This window comes from Citrus sinensis, chromosome 2 (assembly GCF_022201045.2).
Source record: "Citrus sinensis cultivar Valencia sweet orange chromosome 2, DVS_A1.0, whole genome shotgun sequence".
Classification (NCBI taxonomy): domain Eukaryota; kingdom Viridiplantae; phylum Streptophyta; class Magnoliopsida; order Sapindales; family Rutaceae; genus Citrus; species Citrus sinensis.
This window is the reverse complement of record NC_068557.1, coordinates 10537090-10557085: the sequence shown is the minus strand read 5'-3', so window position 1 is coordinate 10557085 and position 19996 is coordinate 10537090. Positions and strand designations below refer to the sequence as shown.

Here is a 19996-nt window from a genome sequence, read left to right as displayed (position 1 = left end):
GTAAAAAAAATTTGGATCCGACATGGATCCGTAAAGATCCAAAAGATCTGAATTTGAAAAAATTCGGATCTGCACTTTAAAAAATGTGGATCAGGAGTTTAAGTATTATAGCGGATCCGCATCCGGATGCAAGTGTATTGGAAAAATCGGATATCCGGATCCAGATATTTTAATTATAATATTAATTTAATCTATTTTTTTTTTTAAAGATATATAAGTTATAATTGAAAAAAAAACAAAAACAAATCCAGTATCCCTAAATCGAAAAGCGCAGACAGCAACAGCATCACTCACTCACCAAACCGTTCACGCCTCACACCTCCACCACTCACAAGCGCTTGAAATCGAAAACCACCCTAAATCCCTAACCCTTGAACGCCGTCCGGCTTGCAGTCGCTGTCATCGAACACCGAATGCCTCGCCTGAGCTGAGCACGCGTTGTTGTCGTCGAAGGTTGAGCGCCGGCTGCCCTGCCTCGCCTCGCTCAGTGCACTTCGCCGTCATCAAACGTCGGCAACCCGCTGCATCTTGGCTCGCGTGAAACACTCTGTATTTGGCTGCCTTGTCCATTCTTTCCACTGTTGGTCGCTGTTAACACAAAAGGTGGGCACGAATTTCCAGCAAATCAATTTCTGATTTTAAGTGAATTAATACGTATAAGCATAAATGCATAAATGTAGTTTCTGATTTGTAGTGTTTTTTATTTGCGGATTTTAATGGTTGTGTACTTGAATTTTGCGGGTTTTATGATGATGTTGTATTTTATTCATGTTAAATTGGTAATTGTTGATTATAATTGAATTTTATTTGAATTTATTACTTAAATTGTTGAATTTTTAAATAATGTTTTAAATTATTTAATTTAATTTTGCGGATCCGGATATCCGGAATATCCGCGTGCATCCGTTGTGAATATTAAAATTTACGGATCCGGATGCAGGATCCGGATATAGATTTGTAAATCCGGATCCGGATATAGATTTGTAAATCCGGATCCGGATATAGATTTGTAATCCGGATCCGGATCTGGATTTTTGCCAACCCTATTAATAGAGTGTGTCTGTCCTCGTAGAGATATATCTAAGGAAGCTTAATCATGTAAATTTTGTGTTTTTTGTTATTATTTCGTTTGTCCATTTTAAGGTTTTTTTTTTTTTAATTTTTAAACATCCTTTCCTAATTATTTTTTATTTATTTTGTAATTAAGTTGAGACAGAGTGTAACGGTTATAAAATAAAGAACAACTCAGCTACTCAAAGAGCTATAAGAACTAATTAACTTAATCACAATCCTTAACAATTTACTACTAATATCTCGTAATTTTCCTTCCTACCCACTAGTGTGTAGATTGAATGCAATAACTTAATATTCATAATCCTCAATAATAAATGTTTATATATACGTCTATATCTATTTGTTAAATTGTCTGTCACTACCGTAAGTATGGCAAAATGGCCCAAGCGCGAGCCTCTTAACCTCAAATTTCAATACTCGTCCAAGGCTAATGGTGTGTTTGAGATTGAGGTTGAGCAGCTGTATCTTTAAAGTTACAGTACTAAAATATTTGGTAAACACTAGCTGCTGTAACTTGAAAGTTATGTGGATGTGGTTTTTCACTTGTATCATGGAAAATCTATTATATCTTTAATAATTTTGTCAAAATTATTATTTAAAATATATATTTACTACATATTATTAATTTTTGCGTGATGGACTTGGCATTACCAAAGATGATGAGAACGTGAACTCTCAACCATTTGTGCGTTGGAGGGGCCCTTTCTTATTTTGTGCGGAAGCTATTTCTAAAGCGCAAGCTGAAACAAGTGAAATCAAAGCTCATTACTTGAATACTAAGCAACTGTAGCTTAAAAGCTATATTACCTCAATCCCAAACACACCCTAAGCCCGGGTTGGGCCTACAAAAAAGCATGAGCTTTGGCTCAGCCCTTATGAAAAATTAAATTAAATTAAAAAGTAAACGTAAACTTGTAATTTGCAAAATCTAAAATGAAAATTATACTCTCCCAGACCAGCCGACAGTCGCCTTCCGTACAAAACTTTTCCAAACAGCCAAACGCCGGCCAACACACGTCAATCTGGTGACTGCTGCGGCTCTGCCTTCTCTCCTGACACCGGCGACCACTATTAATCTTGACATTGTTCCGCTGGCTACTGCCATCTGTAACATAAAGGAGTTAAACTTTTAAAAGCCCCGATCAGCTCTGTTAAATTAAGCTGCTACTTTTTTTTTTTTAACTTATTGGTTCATTTTTTGTTTTATAACTTAGAAGTGAATTATTCAGTGATTGATGAACTGGATTTATTCTGAATTTTGTGAAAAGGAATTGACAAGCTGTTGTTACTTGTTAAGTTAATTTTTTGAAATTATGTTATAATTATCTATTCACGTAAATGAGAAAAATTATAATATACTACAATCAGATTTCTATTGGTTTGATTGATATAAATGTCATAACATTATAAGATGAGACTATAAATCTGAAAAAGGGCTTGACGGCTCAGCCCATTTGCCATCCCTATGGTCATGGAAGGTGGTTGTTAAAAACCTATATGGTTTTTTAATTGAGTGATTTTATCAAACCACAAGAAGGTTTGTGAAAAATACCCTAAAGGGTATTAAAATACAACTGAACCAACTACTTTACCCTCTCTTTTCAAAGCTGTGTCCTTTGCAATCTTCTTCGTGTTTGTCCGATTGAAAAGCCCTAAAAATGAGGTTCTAGGTTTTGCAGATCTCAGCAGAATTTCAGGGCATCATTGTCTTGCTTTTGTGTTTGGGTCAGGTCAGTCACGAACTCATTATTGAGTCAACAAGCCTTTGTTTGAGTTTAATTGCTGCTAGCTTAGCTGCTGAGAAACGGCAGGAAACAAAAAGTAAGGAGAAGTTCGAAACTTGTCTTCTAATTTGATTATGTCTTTGAAAGAATAGGAGAATCTGTGCTATTACTTGAATTAATTTATGGTGATTTTACTCATTTTTGTTTTTTCTTTTGACTGAATGATTTTTCGTACTTGCCTTTTGTAAATTGAAAATTGTTGGACACAGGCTTCCTGCTATTACGCTGTTTCAATTTTCAGGGACAATGAAATTTTCATCTGCAGATTGTTAATTAGTATAATTAATCGTTTGTAGTAGACTTGTTAGTGAAATTTGAAAATTATAATTTGTTTGATTTTCCAATACTTTTTTTTATAAGAAAATGAAAAAATTATGAATGTTCAATGTTAAACTGGACAAAACCTGTCCCCTGTCCCTGTCAATGGTTCGATTTGTTAGTTATTATTATTTTTTAAAATTTATTATTAGCAGTAGTAGGTAGTTATTTTTTTCAATAGTTATTATTTATATTATAAGTACAATAAATAAAACCCAGTTTAGGGGCTAAATCGTTTGGTTATGAAACTATTGATTTCCAATTTTCTTGATTTATTGTAGTTTCGGAAAGGCACATGACACATGCTTGCTCTTTTACACTTTCTAAGGCTTTGTAAGTATATTCTCTTTTTTAGCATTTTTTATATATTTTTTCTATTCCTAGAGCTTTGATTCACAATTTGTGTTGGCGTGGTGTATTGTGTTTGTTCAGAAATGAAGAACGTAGATCTTCTAAACAATGTAGTTCTATAAAAATCAGCTGATGGAAAGTTAAGTTACTTGTAGATGTTCTAAAATGATGAAATATAATTTGATTCTTTTAATATAGATCAAAAATATTTTTTTATGGTTTTCTGACTCAGTTTCAGCTGTGGAACTAAATTGATGTTAATTGCTGTTGAAATATGTCATACTCGGGTCTTGTTTTCTAATAATATAGTTGTTGAATTCTAGAAATTTTGGAGCTTTATTTGTGCGGCGGTCAAAGTTTCACTTGAATTGTCTGCCAAAGTGTTCCTGTACACCATTTCGGATGGAAAGTAGTAGTAGCCTGAGAATTGGTAATATTGATTCAAGAGGTGCATTAGTAGTTCTGGAAGGTTTAGATCGATGTGGGAAGACTTCTCAATGTAGTCGACTGCTCTCATACTTGGAGGGTTTGGGCCATTCGGTTGAGTTATGGCGATTTCCTGACAGAACTACTAGCGTAGGGCAAATGATATCTGCATATCTTTCGAATGAGTCACACTTGGATGATCACACAATCCATCTGCTCTTTAGTGCAAACCGCTGGGAGAAAAGGTCTGAATTATTGCCATATGAGATTTGCTCTGTCTTGCTTTGAATGTAACCTGAGTTTGCTTGGCTGTTTAGTAATTTAGGGCGTCTGATTGTTCTATGTGATAGATCAAATGCACTATACTCATACCCAGCTTTGGGGGATTTGGGCAATTTCAGAGTCATCTTTCCTGAGTTGATTTGAGAAACTAATTTAATCAAACATGTATGTTTCACTTCATTTACTTATCGATAAACCTCTAATTCCTGAAGCTTAAACTTCTAGCTTAACACATGGATCTAGAGATTCGTAAATCCCATCCTAATTTCCTTATGTGTGGATTTTGGACTGGGATAACATTCTGCTATTCCTATGCTTAGGTAGGACTGACACATTGAGTATGACTTAGATGAGAAATATTAGGTGGGTGTGCAAAATTCTGAATTGAGATTCTTGATTCTGTGGTTTCTTCCTGGACTGGACCATGCTATGGAGTTGCAATGGACCCATTGAGTAGGCTTTTATAGAGGATATGGGAATATAAACTTTGAGATGAAGTGTCTGGTTTTCCTTACTGTTCATTGTGGAACTTTACATGACATGTTGCAGCAATGCACAGCATGACCAGGGAACCTGAGTGCCTGATGCGTTATCAAGATAATAAACATACACCATTTATTTTGGGTTGCAGGTGAGTGGAGTTTTGTTCCAAGGTAGGCATAGTGGCTGTTGTAATAACATCGCCAAGTTCCTGTAGCTCTGTATGATGGTTGTGGGACATAGTGGTATGGTTGAGCACTTGAGTCATTTGGATCTTAATTGTTAGAGTAAGCCCTTTAGGCTTGATGGTTAGTCTGGGTTCCTAAGACTTTGGATAAACTGATAGGCTGATAATCATATGAAGGGAAATCTTATGATTTCACTTATCTTTTGTGCAAGTTTGTGTGTTCTCCTTTGGTTTTTAAATCAACTACGTAAAAAGTTATCTGGATAAACTGATAGGCTGATAATCATGAGGGGAAATCTTATGATTTCACTTATTTTTGAGCAAGTTTGTGTGTTCTCTTTTGGTTTTTAAATGAAATAAGTAAAAAGTTATCCAATGCTTTTGCAGGTCAATGATGGAAGCTAAACTGAAAGCTGGAACTACCCTCATTGTTGACCGTTATTCTTATTCTGGGGTGGCTTTCTCATCTGCTAAAGGAATCGATATTGAATGGTGTAAGGTGAATACTTGCTAAAAAATGCTTTGACAGTGAAATTTTTGTTATTTGCTGTTCATTAATGAATTTGGTGAGGTCTCCTGCTTATTAAACAATATATGTATATGTATATAGTGAGGTCTTTTTTTGCAGGCACCAGAGATTGGGTTGCTGGCTCCAGATTCGGTACTTTATCTTGACATACCTCCGGAGGTCAGTTGTTTAATATAAGTTTCATAGATGCCAATTGCGTTTGGCTAGGCACCTTGCTCTGGTTGTATATTGCTTTTACTGATTTGTTACCAACCAACAGCTAGATCTTAGGTTTTCCTGAAATATTGTTCGAGGCAGGCAAGGAACTATCCTGCTTAATGATCAGTTGACCTTAAGAAATTTCTGTGTTTAATTTTCTGGTTTTCCATTTTGTTAGAAACGCGTGACAATCTATTCATAATTAGGTCATTTATATTAGTACCTGACAGTAACACCCTGCTGAAACTAGAGGATTTTTTGTCCTTTTTATATGGTTCACTCACCTGTATGCATTCCTGGCCTTTTATGCACAACCTTGCATTTTCTTCTTAATTATTTAAGAAGAAAAATGGGAAACCATCTATCTAGCTGTTGTGATAATTTATATAGGTTTATAGATTTGCATAAGGATATATAGCAATATATGGTCCTCTGTAAACAAGTAGGTAGGTGAATGGGTAGTCAGAAAAGAGTTGGCAAAACAAACATCTTGGGGGCAACATCACTAGTGTTCACAAACTAATGGCAATTGAATCATCCTTTTTTGCTAAGGGATACTTCAATATTGTTTTTCAAATGAACGAACATTTACCTCAATATTTTAATAGACAATTTTGTTATTTACTCAGCTCGTTAAGTTGCTTCTTTAAACATGCATTTTTTTATCCTATTTCTATAGTTTTCACCTTCTTCATGATAAACTTTAAAATGTTGGTGTCACTTCCAAATTATTAGAAAGCTGCAGAAAGAGGAGGCTATGGTGGTGAGAGATATGAACATCTAGAGTTTCAAAGGAAAGTAGCTCAATGCTATCAGATGCTTCGTGATTCCTCCTGGAAGGTAACATTTTCCTTGGTTTGTTTAGCCGTTACATGGCAATAGTGAGGCCTCATAGTCCGCATTTTTTTTTCTGGATAATGATGCCTTAGTTCCACTGCACTGAACCATTTTTTTCACTTGGAACTAAATTTTTGCTTAATTGTTTCTGATTTTTGGAATTTGAAATCAATTTCCAATGTTTTCCCATGTACTTTACTGCTGAGTGGATATTCTTTCTGAGCTACTCAACCCTGCTATACCATTGAGCTTGTTTTCAATTATCCAATTTGCTTTTAGTAGGAGATAACGGATACGGTCGCCATACTCATAGCTAAATGTAAGACACTGCTTGCAGATAATAGATGCCTGTCAATCTATAGAAGACGTTGAGAAGCAGCTGAAAGAGATAGTGTTGGATCAGGTCACTGCTTGCAAAAAAGGGAAGCCCCTTTCCCTCCTCTGGTCATGTTAGTTAAAATAGTTTATCATTATTATTTTTCTTTTTTTCACTTGAAGTGGGTGTCATGTGTAACTTATCTTTGCCAACTTTCCCTAGTATTTTGCCCTGCAATGGCTTTTATGTATTATTCCGGCAGTGTGAGACACACAAGGTGAACTTTCTCATTTAATCAGGTGATAGTCGAGATTGTTTAAAATATGGTGTCTAGCCGAATTTGTCAAATTCCTATTGTGAAATTACAAGGGGGTGGGTGATATTTTCACCTCTCATCACTCATCAGAGCCCCTCAAATGGTGTCAGGACACCTTCGAAAATATAATCACGAAAAAGGGTAAATGTTTGTTTAATCTTCTTATATTTTGTCTTTAAGTGTGTTTAATTTCAATATCTTAAATGATATTTGAAAATATTTTTTTATTTTTACAATAATATCCTTGAAGTAATATTATTGACATTAATTAATTTATCTTTTAGAATTTAATTAATTTACCATATTAGTCTTAAAAGCAAAATAACAAGATTAAAATTTATAAAATTTTTATATTACTTTTAAGGTTAATTTAATAAGTTAATATTTCTTTTTCTTTTTGTTAATATTGTAAAGAAGGTAAGAGTATTGTAGCAAGGGCATTATTATAAAAATAAAGAAAAAGCATGGATAGAAGTGAAAAAAATTAGTAGTTGCTTTGAAATATTTTTTTTTAAAATATAGGAACTAAATGATCATATAATTAAAAATATATAAATTAAATGAATGTTTACCTACAAAAAATTCACGTTCACATTATTTCGACAATTTTGAATAAATAAGAAATTTGAACCATCAAACAATTAAATTCTCATTAAATTCCAATGAACCAATTATTATTATGAGGGTAATTATTATTATTTTGACAGTTTAATAGAATGTATTGATGTAATTACATATACTTCTTCTACCGTTAGTTATAGTTAGTTTGACTGTTAGTGGACTATTAAAATTATAAAAATACCCTTGTTGCTAAAATAATAAATTATTAAATAAAACTTTAAGAACCGATGGGTCATAAAATTTGTTGGAATCACAAAACATCCAAAAAGATCAAATTATCCATCATTATTTTTAAAAAAAAAAACTAAAATAGAACTAAAGCTGCCATTTATTACCGTTGTAGATAAACAATAATATTTTGAGCAGCAACACCTATTTATGGAGGCTTTTGCAAGTCAACAAATCACCATAGAAAATCTATTCTTCATTTTCTTCTTAAGAAATGTTTGCATAAGCGATAAAAATTTTAGACCTTGAGGACATCAACAAAGAGAAATCAACATGCAGAGAAAAAAAAAATTCAAAATACAAAAAACCCATTTTCATTTGTAAGTAACTTAGAATCAACAAACAATTAACTACATCTGATTCGCATATTTGAACTAGATAAATGAAAACTAACTTCTTTCTTGCTCCAATTCTAGTCACGGCTGAAGCCATTCGCCGTTGGTACTCGCTTCATGAAAGACTTGAGCCACGATCAAAACTCATCCCGTTCATAAATAATGCTAAAATATATTTTTAATCTTGATAAAAGCTTCGGGCAAAAGGAGCTCCTTCACAGCTTTAGAAGGATGAAATTGGTGTTGGCTTTTGCTTGTGTGAAAGAGAAAGCCAAGTGGATGTTATGAATTTTTCCTTTTTTTCCACTGGTTATTGTATAGCACTAGTTAACAGGGTGTAGCAGCCAATATTTCTCAGACATCAATACAATATCGCTTTAATTTTAAATTATTTTAGATTTTAAATATACTTTTACACATTTACCCTTTTATACTAATGCAATACGTATTTTTATACTAACGGCAAGGGAGGTATATGTAATTACATCAATACATTCTATATAAGTGTCAAGTACCTAAACCTTATGGGAGATCCCTAAAAATTACCTAATATTATTATTGCTATTATTGTCTCTTAACCATTTTCAACTACTAAGGTGTTCTTAATATAGATTGAATTTGATTATTTTACCTTCGGTGAGGCTACTTGAACCTACTAAGTGTCCATTTGGGATTGTTTTTGGGAGACCTAAAAGTGATATGGAAAAGTTAAAAACTAATTTTAGTGTTTGGTAAATTTTTTTAGAAATTACTTTTAGCAAAATCGTCTCATCCTATAGCAGATCTTGAAAAGCAGGAAAGAAGTAGTTTTTCAAAATTAGATTTTGAGAATCACTTTTGTACTTAATACAATTCCATATATATCGTTATATATATTATAAAAATCTAAAATTATTCTTATTAATTAGGAAATAAAATCATTAACTTTAAAGAGATTACCATTATTATCAATAATATTGAGATAACAAAATAAAAAATAAAATTAGTGGTATAAAATATTTTTTTTAGTTATAAATTATTGTAGGTACACAATAAAAAATATTTTATATACATGTTTATAAATGTTTAAATAAATGTTATTCAACATTACGTTCAATTTATTTATTTACATTATTAGAACATTTTGACCGTAAAATTTACTAAACATAGATAATTACTTTTAAAACTCACAACACTTTTTAAAATATATTTTACTAAATATTTAACTGATTTTCTTTACAGCTGATGATTTCTACAGCACAACTAATAAAATTATTTTAAAAGGTACAACATTATCAAACTAAACCTAAATCTCTCTTTACATATGGTATAAAAATGTGTTTATGTATAAAATTTTATAATTTTATAATTATCCTTTATTTATTTTTGTAAGGATACATATTCTTTCTCTACCATGGCCATATAAGAACGGAATGCCCTCTTCTCAACAAGCTCAAGAAGAAAGCAATGGTAGCCACATGGGATGATAGCGATGAGGAAACAAATGATTATGAAGAGCATCAAGAAATGACAAATCTAGCTCTCATGGCAATTGGAGATGAATCGGATGATGAACTTAATGAGGTAAATGATCTTTTTACTTATGATGAATTATATGATGCTTTTAAAGAATTGCATGATAATTGGATAAAAATTGGTAAAAAGAATGCATGTCTTAAAAAGAAAATGGTAAAGCTCACAAATGAAAATAAATCTCTAAGTGCAAAGATTACATGTCTAGAATTAGAGAATAAAACATTGCATGATAGAGTTGCATTATCAAATGAGAAACCTAGCACTTCACATGAGCATCTAGAATCATATGTAGATGACTTGAAAAATGAAAAGGATGCTTTACAAAAATGTAATGGTTCATTAAATGAAAAGATTAAAGGACTAGAGTTAGATAATAAAATGTTGCATGATAGAATTGCATCATTTAAATGCAAACAAAGTACTTCATATGAGCATGAAAAATCACATGTTGATGAATTGATGAAAGAAAATGAAGTACTTAAGAAAAAGAGTAATGAGCTCAACGAAATTGTGTTAAAATTTACAAGTGGTCAAAAGAACTTAGAAAAATTACTAAGCACTCAAAAATGTGTGTTTGAGAAAAAAGGACTTGGGTATAAGCCTAACTTGAAACAAAAATATTATAAAAATTATTTTGTTAAGGCTACCTCCACAAGTGATCATAAGATTATTTTGTCATTATTGTAATGGAAATGGTCATATGAGTTTTAGATGTCCAATTAAGAGAAATGTATATTATGGAGTCAAGTGTATTTGGGTTCCAAAAGGAACCATTGCTAACACTCAAGGACCCAAGAATATTTGGGTATCAAAGCACACAACTTGAATAGTTTTTGTAGGTACCACAAACAAGGAATGATGGAGAGTTCCTTGATGAAGTTTGTGAGGATAATCATTTGAGCATGATCTAGGAGAAAAAGATGAGGCAAGATGATTTAATTATTTTGGTAATAATTCTTGCCATATTAATTTTGTTGAATGGATCATGATAAATGGATAATAGCTTGAATTTGTGAAAGTATACTTGTATGTTTACATGATTGAATTATCATTGTGTTTAACATTGAGTGCTTTATCATGATGCATGGTTATATATATAAGATGATAGCTTGTCAACTCATCATGATAGCTTTGTTTGATTTTGATGATTATGTAATGCCTAAGCTTGATAAATGAATGATATGCTTCAATTATTAATCTTTGAATGCTTATATGTTTCATGATTGTGTAAAATATATACATGGTGAATGAATTATATGTGTGAATTCTTGTGTCGTTAATTGTGTTATATCATCATTCACTTATAAAATTGCATCATTGTTTGAAACGATTTCATATGTTTGGTCTTGTATGCATTTATGTCTCATGTATTAAATGGCTTATTGAAAAGTTTTAAATCTCAAAATGATTTAAAATTAATCAATTTTAAAAGCCAAAAATAAAATGGTGAGTGTAATACAAGTATAAGAGCTAGCCAATATTCAATTAGAGACAAAAGGTTTTTCAAGTCTAAACCAGATTAGCTTTGGTTGCTCTCGGGACAACATTCAGATAACCGAATTTTCAATCCGGAAAACCGGATTTGCTAAGCCTCTTCTTTGCCTCATAACCGGTCAGCCGGTTCTTCAAATCCGAAAAATCGGATTCGAGTGAAGATCTTTCTGGCACATAACCGAATTTTCGGTTAAAGTCAATCCGGAAAGCCGAATTCGTGAAGCCCACATTCTGTCTCAAAACCGGCCAGCCGTTTAAGCAAACCGGCAAGCCGTTTTCGGCTTTTATGATTCTGGTCACTAACCGGCTAACCGGTTAGTGGAATCCGGCAAGCCGGATTCGGGCATTGATATTTTGTTCATTCTCTTCTCCTTCATTCAGTCAATCAGTTACTCTCTCACTAAAAACCGCTTCCTCTCTCACGCAATATCTCTCTAAAATCATCAATCTTATCCTTTTTCACTTCAAATCCTTTATACTTGTATTTGAACACACCAACATTTACTATTTTATTTTTATTTTATTTTGCATTTGGATTATATGGATGTTTGCTGTGATTTTGGATTATATGTCTGTTTTGAATTATATGGATTTGATATAGTTATATGTTATGTTATTTACTTACGTTTTGGATAATTTTGAACTAATGTGCTTGATTTGAGGTTTTGATGATTGATATGGGGAGACAAATATGATCTGTTTTTGGATAAAATCATTTTGGTTAAAATTTTAAACTGGCCATATATTTAGGGGGAGCATATAATATGATAATATGCATTTTGAACTATTTTATTGTCCAAAGGGGGAGACAAAGTAATATATCATTTCGATGTTGTTAAAAGGAGGAGAATAATATGCACTTTGAGTATTCTTTTAATGATTGATATTTGATTATGGTGATGATTTTGATGATATTTGATTATGGTGATGATTTTGAGATATAATGACGATTTGATTACATGGGTGTTTTATATGATAAATTTATGTTATGAGTTGTTGACTTGGTAATTGATGGAATAATGGTTCATGATATTTTAGTGTGATTATTTGTGTATGGAGTTGGCTTTTATCATGATCTATAATAATTTGGATGTAATATTACTAATATTGTATTTGAGGTGATGCTTGTTGTTAGGAGGAGATTTTGTCGAAATTTCTATTCGGACAACATGGGTAACAAATTTGCTACTTTTATTCTTTTCCTTTAAGTTTTCTTTTTGATGATGAAGGGGGAGAAGAATACATGTTTTTAAATTTATAAAAATTTACTACTCTTTTTCTTTGCCAATTAAGTTTTCTTTTTAATGATGAAGGGGGAGAAAAATCTATGTATTTAAATCTGTTAATTTAGTTAATTGGCAAATTGTAAGAGAATATTGTATTTAGGGGGAGCAATTTGTGGAATCATTCTTAAATACATGAAATATTTGTCATCATCAAAAAGGGGGAGATTGTTAACATATATGCTTTCATAATATTGATTTTGATGATAACAAACAAGATTAAGAATGATTAATCTTTTAAGCTCAAATTATTTTCTTTTTAAATAAATCATTATTTTCAAATTATAAAGGTTTCATATTTAATGGAAAAATGATGTTATGGAATTAAAGTGTTTTTGACTAAAATGAAAGTATTTTAAAACCTTTGATATTGTTTTTAAAATTTCGGATTTGGACCTATTTGAAACTATTTAGATATTTTGGGTCATTCTATAATTTCACATAGTTTGGGTGAAATCATAATTTCAAAAAGTTTTGGGATTGACAAAGTATTATTTAAAAATTCTAAAATTGGACCTATTTAAAAGCTTTCATAACGTTTTGGGCCATAGTATAGTTTTATAAAGTTTTGGGGTCAAACTATATAAACTCAAAACTAATTCATTTTTGGTAATCCAATCAAGCATAAACAAGTGCACACAACATATATTGAGCTTCAATTTCGTAACTCATCATTTATTAAATCATCTTTGTTCTTCAATTTGTATATCCACTCTTAAAGAGAGATTCATTGTTGTATTTTTCATTTCTTATCAATTTGTGAGTGTACAAGTGTGAGAAACACTTGGAGTGAAGAGATTTGAGAGAGAATCTTTTGTTGTAAAAGTTCATTGACACCTGGAAGTCAATTGTAAACGTTTGAAGCCTTGGAAAGGATTGGATAGTGAAATCCTCAAGTCCGGTGTGCTTGGAGGCGTGGACGTAGGCGGGGATTGCCGAACCACGTAAAAATCCTTGAGTTTGCTTTCTCTTCCCTTGCTCATGTATTATCGTGCTTTCATTGAATTTATTGTTTTCGAATTTATTAAGGCATTAGGTTGGATTTGTGTGTGGTTTGCTTAGCTTAATTTTTAAAATCTCAATTCATCCCCCCCTCTTGGATTGCCTAGTTAGTATTTCAGACTGATCAATGAATATTTTTTCTGGGTGTAGGTTAAAGGGCGTATACATGCACTACAAGAAAACAAGCAATAGATGACGGGAAATAACTGTCATAAAAAGGGGAGCATGACCGAAAGTTCATCCATCATCTATGTCACTGTCATTAATTTATGACAGAATATTTTCCATCATGAATTCACGGTAATATTTTACAGTCATATATCAATCACGCAATATTTTAATGTGAAAAAATAATTAAATTAAAATTTGAATTTATTTAAATTTTTTGAGACCTTTTTTTAAAATTTTGGCGGGAAATTATATTGTCATTTGTGAATTTATTATTCAATTTTGACGGGAAATTGCTTATGACAGACTTTATGATGAGTATTTCCCGTCATAAAGTTATATATATATTTTTAAAAATTACGATTATAATTTATTTGTGAATTCTCGTTTACAAATTTAATTAATTAATAAAAATGAATATCATAAAAAAAAACTAAAGGCAATTAGTATTAATTAACATCCATTCATTCCAACAAGTTAATTTCAAAATAAATACATCTAGTATCCAAAATTGTCATCACTACCAATACATAATCAACATCCCAATTTTTTTTTTAAACATTCATCCAATTAAACTTCAAGAAAATAAATTCAAATTTTAGCCACCAAGCCAACAAAACTTCCAGTACATCTTTCGGCGCCGATAGTCCAATAGCCACATACCCAACAGCACTCCAACACACATTCAACAGCAACCCAACATCTTCCAACCTAGCATCTTCATACACCACTGGTATTCCAGACGTATACCCAGCAACATTCCAACACAAACCCAACAAACCAATTTATTCAGAATCAATCAAAATACCCATTGTTGTCGAATACACAACATGTACACTATAATCATTAATAGTAACCATTATAATTTGGGGTTAATTTTGTCCTGCCCCCAAATGTTTCAACATTTTTCACCACGCACCCATATGTTTCGACAATGCTCACTCCGCACTCAATTCCGTTAATTTGACCGTTATGTTTAACAGAGCTATTTGAAATTTAAGTAAATATTCGAAATACCCCTTATCTTGAATTAGAGAAAAATAAAATGAGATAAAATGTTAATTTAATAATTAATGTTTACATTAAAAAATTTTATTTAAAGGTTATTAATAATAATTCTATCAATTAAATTATCAAATAAATTTAATTTATCATTATCAAATAATATTTAGGATATGAATTTCCAAATTTACCTTTTGTCTAACGGTCAAAATAACGGATTTGGGTGTGGAGTGAATATTGTTGAAACATTTGGGGGCAGGACAAAATTAACCCTATAATTTGACACTAGGGAAATTTGTAACCTACCCCCAAAAAAATTGACATTTTGCACAGCGTTCCCAACAAATTTGACTTGTTGCACTGCACACCCAAAAAAATTGACATTTTGCACCACGCCCCCAATTTCGTTATTTTCTCAGTTAAGTTTAACAATGGAGGGGTAAAATTAGAAGTTTATTCCTTAAATTAATTTTAATAGGAATTCTCTTTATTGCAATTAAAATAAAAATCTTTAAAAAATTAAAGGAAAAATAATAGTGATGACAATGTACATGTAACAAGAAATTTTTTTATTAAAATTAAAATAAAAATCTTTAAAAAATTAAAGGAAACTAATAGTGGTGACAAATGTACATGTAACAAGAATTTTTTTTATTAAAATCGAAATAAAAATATTTAAAAAATTAAAGAAAAAATAAAAGTGATGACAATGTATGTGTAACAAGAAATTTTTTTTATTGCAATTAAAATAAAAATCTTTAAAAAATTAAAGGAAAATAATAGTGGTGACAAATGTACATGTAACAAGAATTTTTTATTAAAATTGAAAATAAATCTTTAAAAAATTAAAGGAAAAATAATAGTGGTGACAATGAACATGTAAGAAGAATTTTATTTTTTATTGCAATTGAAAAAAAACCTTAAAAAAATTAAATGAGCTAAAAATTTTGTTTTTTTACATAGAGGGGCTTTTTTGTCATTCAATCAAAAATTAGCGGAGCCGTTAGAAATAATTGAAAAATTAACAGAATTGGGGGCGTAGTGCAAAATGTCAATTTTTTTGGGTGTGCGGTGCAACAAGTCAAATTTGTTAGGGACGCAGTGCAAAATATCAATTTATTTGGGGGTAGGTTACAAATTTCCCTTTGACACTATAACTCAATTTCAAAAAATTTTAACAACTAATATTTATAGTTCATACTCATACTAACCGTTTTGCTAATGCGATAAGGATGTTGGAAAAACAGTTAGCCACTCTAAATGAACCTCATCTAATTCATCATGAGTGTATAATTTCTTTCCATTAAACTGTTAATCACAAGATTATTAAGAGGTCAAACTTAAAAGATAATGTCACGTATATGTCTCTAATTCATCCTGAGTGTATACTTTCTTTCCATGAAATTGTTAATCACAAGATTATTAAGAGGTCAAATTTAAAAATCAATGTCACGTATATGGAATAAAAGAAAGTTAAGAAATCTCATTGTCAACTTACATTGTTCATTAACAAACTAACATTTGCCATTATTTCCTTCATGTACCTTAACACATAATAGCCACACTCCAATTTTGTGATATTTTGTTTCGGAGCCTGTTTATGCAAAAAAAAAAAAAAAAAATCTTACAAAAACTCATCCATTTTAGTTAAGCTACGTAATCAATAGGCACATATAGTTTTTGTACGGTTACTTTTTTTACCTTTACAATTCTCATCTTGGTATTATAATTCCATTTTTCCTTACTATCCTCTGTTGTGAAGAGTGTCATGATGCTATAAAAAAAACTAAACTATTATATCTTAATCATATTGAAAAAAGTTAAAATATGAAATGGACTGGCACACATACATTTTAAGGAGCTGTTCTAAATCAGTATCAGAATTGGACTGCACAAGATCTACATAAAACACTTTTTTTTTCACCACATCAAACAAAGCTAACACCCAATGGTAGATACAATAGGAGAAGGCAATTGAAAAAAAAAAACAAACCATGAATTAATAAACAGTTGTAAAAGTAATATAAATTCATAAACAATTATAAAAGTTTTAAATGAAAATTAAAAGTTACGAAGGATTGTATGGCATGAGAATGAGTTGTCCGTTTTTGGCTTTTTTCAAGCGGTTGTGAATATGCTCAACTCTCTTCGAGCGAAATTATTTTGGCGCCTTTTGGATTTGTTGGGAAAACCAAACTTGGACACATGAATTCAAATGGTTTTATTCATTTTCTAGTTGGTAGAATGGTAGAATCCAACATCCTGAAAAGAAAATAAGTGCATAAATAAAAAAGTATACTAAGTTGATATAAAATAGTATAAAGAAAACTCATTAAACCACTTACGCCATATATACTTGAATAACATTTACTCTTAGTGCTTGCATTGACAACAGTTCATTGCAATCTTTCTTCCCAATATAAGCACAAGCATTTCTTTGGAATACCTTATCATCAATCATATATGTCAGAACACCATCATTTTCATCAGGCAGATATTTCTCACAATTTCCCAAATAGTTGCAACATAGGATGTCTGTTCTGGTGCTTGAATATTGCACTCATTATGTTCCTCATAGGTTGCACTACAACTTTTTTGGCTTTATCCTTTTTCAAAAGTGGCTTTTTTGTTAGGCTGTCAGGATGAATCTCCTATATACCATCAGCTATACCATCAACATAGTCAAAATCCAGTTACTTTTTACTACTTCCAACTCTTTTCCTCTCATCATTTGCATAATCCTTTGGGATTGAAGGATTGAATCTTGGACTTTTCCTCAAAATGGCAGCAGTAGTGTTTTTTGGTGGCTTGCCCAAATTATAATTATATTAAGTTTTATTCACTCCTACGAATAATTCAAGCATTAATGCCGAAAAGTTTTTTTTAAAATGGGCTAAACATATTTCACTGGGTGATTTGCAATTCCATTTTTTAAATTAATTTTTACAAGCACACACGTAACCATCTCACTCGATATTCAACAAATACAGTATATTGGAAAAGAAAAGAAAATATAAATAAACAACATGCAAAATGAAGATAAAATAGAAATCATACCAAGGGCTTTGAAAAAATGACGGTAAGAAAGATAACAAGATGAGGATAGATAAACGATGGCAAGGAACATGATGGCGGAGAAGAAGATGGCGATACAATGAAATGCACCTTCACTCAGTCAATTTCACAATGCAATCGATAACCAATATGTTAGGAAGACAATGGCAAGATGACGATGGCCGGAATTTCAGTAAGATAACGCAAAAAGGAAGTTAGTATGAGAGATTAAGAGAAGTCAGAATCGAGGGTTTTAGCCTTAGCCTACTGTCTGTATGTTTATGAGTTGTATGTTGATACTTATGAAAAATTAAAGATTAAAGGCTATCTCAGCACCAAAATGGTGCGCTTTAAGTTTTTAAAAAAATTTAAAAATTTAATATTTTAAATTTTTGTGCAAAATGTCATCGTTCCAAAGACATCATATTTTCTTGACAAAATTTATTTCTATCACAAGTCCATCACGAATCAGTCATGAATACATAATAGACAAAAAATTAATCACAAATCGATCATGCTTTTATGATGTATGCCATTTTTCTCAAAATCTATCATAAAATATATGTCATCTATCATCAGTTTTCTTGTCGTGAAAACATAGGTTGAAACTTAGCTCGAAAGAAAAAGCCGAATTTGTTAACAATTATAATGAAAACGCTGAAAATAACACGAGATGCCCTAGCGGATTGTTAAATGAATCGATTCCAATAGTGGGAACAATTCTAATAAGGGTAATCATTATCTCGATGCAGCATTTTGCAATTCTTCAACATTATATCTTCTCTATCTATTGAACAACAAGATGTTGTGAGAGAAATTGGTTTTGAAACTTTTTTAGGTTTAAGATGTGGGCGACTTCGGCAATATTTATGTAGATTACTAGTTAAACAATGTAACGTAGATAGGTGGTCTATAACATTTCATCTAATGGAATACAAGCTTACCCTAAAAACTTTTACAAGCATTATGGGTGTTGGCGACAGAGGAACGCCGATTGTGCTTGTTGGAGATGATAATGAGATAATTGACTTATGGGCCAAGTACTGCACAGGAAAGAAGGGGCATCTTAATAGGTACTCTAGTTGACAAATTAAAGACAAATAGCTCTGCAGATGAGGATTTATGTATTCTATTCAGTCTTTTTACTATTGGAACTATTTTGTGTCCAACTCCAACCATATACATCAACCCATCATACTTTCATGCCTTAAAAGATGTGAATAACATTCACGCTAAAAATTGGGCTAATTGGTCTTTCAACTTCTTGTGGGAAAGAGTTTCAAGTTCAATGAAAATCAAGTTTCCTCAATGAGCGGATGCATTATATTTTTACTAATATGGTTTATTTACTATATTTGTATTGTTGTTAGTTAAACGATTATGGTATTATTTATCATTATTTTCGTATTGTTGACGCAGATTTTTGGTCAACTAGAGAATTAAGTTAGATAGGGCTGATATAATAAAACGACACAAAGAATTAACGTAGTTTGGCCTTTGGCCTACGTCCATAGGCAAAGAAAAATAAACATTTTATTAAGATCGCGCTTACAACTCAATTCTCTCTCCCTTTACTACTTTTTTTTTCGGTGCCCTATATTATGAGAAACATTTGCTTTTATAGCATTCTATAGATAAAGTTTTTTTCTAACTTAAACTTTATCTAACTCTCCTTTATCATGTAGGATTTTAATTATAAAATATTTCTGCTTTTATAGGTTTTATCTGTGTCAGACTCTATTTAATTTTTTTCTGGACCAAGCAATGTCCTTCTATTGTCGACATTTATTTTGCTAGCCTTGATTTAACGATAGCTCCTCTATTTGGACTTGGCTTTTCCTGTGTGATCTATAATCTAAAACTGGGTCAAGGGCCCCTGGATCTATGACTTTTGCATTATTGGACCTTATTGCTGGGGCACTATGGTTTTGCTCCTTGGGGAGCATAACTCTCCTGCTCCCTATTCTTACATTCTTGGGGGAACATGGTTCTACTGCTCCCTATTCTTAGGAAGCATAATTCCTACCCCCATTTTTAGGGGAGCATAATTCTGCTCCTTGGGAGCATGACTCTCCTGCTCCCCATTCTTGAGGGAGTATAATTCATGCTCCCCATTCTTAGAAGGAGCATGGTTTTGTTGTTCTGTTGCTCCTCATTCCTATGGAGTATAGTTCCTACTCCTCATTCCTAGGGGGC

At 31.7% G+C, this 19996-nt stretch overlaps 1 protein-coding gene across 7 annotated transcripts; it reads left to right on the top strand.

Annotated features, from left to right (window-relative positions):
* Window positions 1–223: 223 nt before the first annotated feature.
* Window positions 224–7184, top strand: LOC102613130 (thymidylate kinase). Of its 7 annotated transcripts, none has more exons than XM_052435132.1 (8): window positions 225–603; window positions 3458–3509; window positions 3851–4198; window positions 4795–4866; window positions 5290–5401; window positions 5531–5590; window positions 6365–6469; window positions 6804–7184. In XM_052435132.1, the coding sequence occupies exons 2-8, from the start codon at window positions 3472–3474 to the stop codon at window positions 6918–6920; spliced, it is 852 nt and encodes a 283-aa protein (XP_052291092.1). In that variant the 5' UTR covers window positions 225–603; window positions 3458–3471; the 3' UTR covers window positions 6921–7184. The 7 variants fall into 7 exon arrangements, with proteins under 7 accessions (XP_052291096.1, XP_052291092.1, XP_052291094.1 ...); XM_052435134.1 differs by lacking the exon at window positions 225–603 and adding an exon at window positions 1988–2194; XM_052435133.1 differs by lacking the exon at window positions 225–603 and adding an exon at window positions 2211–2804.
* Window positions 7185–19996: the final 12812 nt, after the last annotated feature.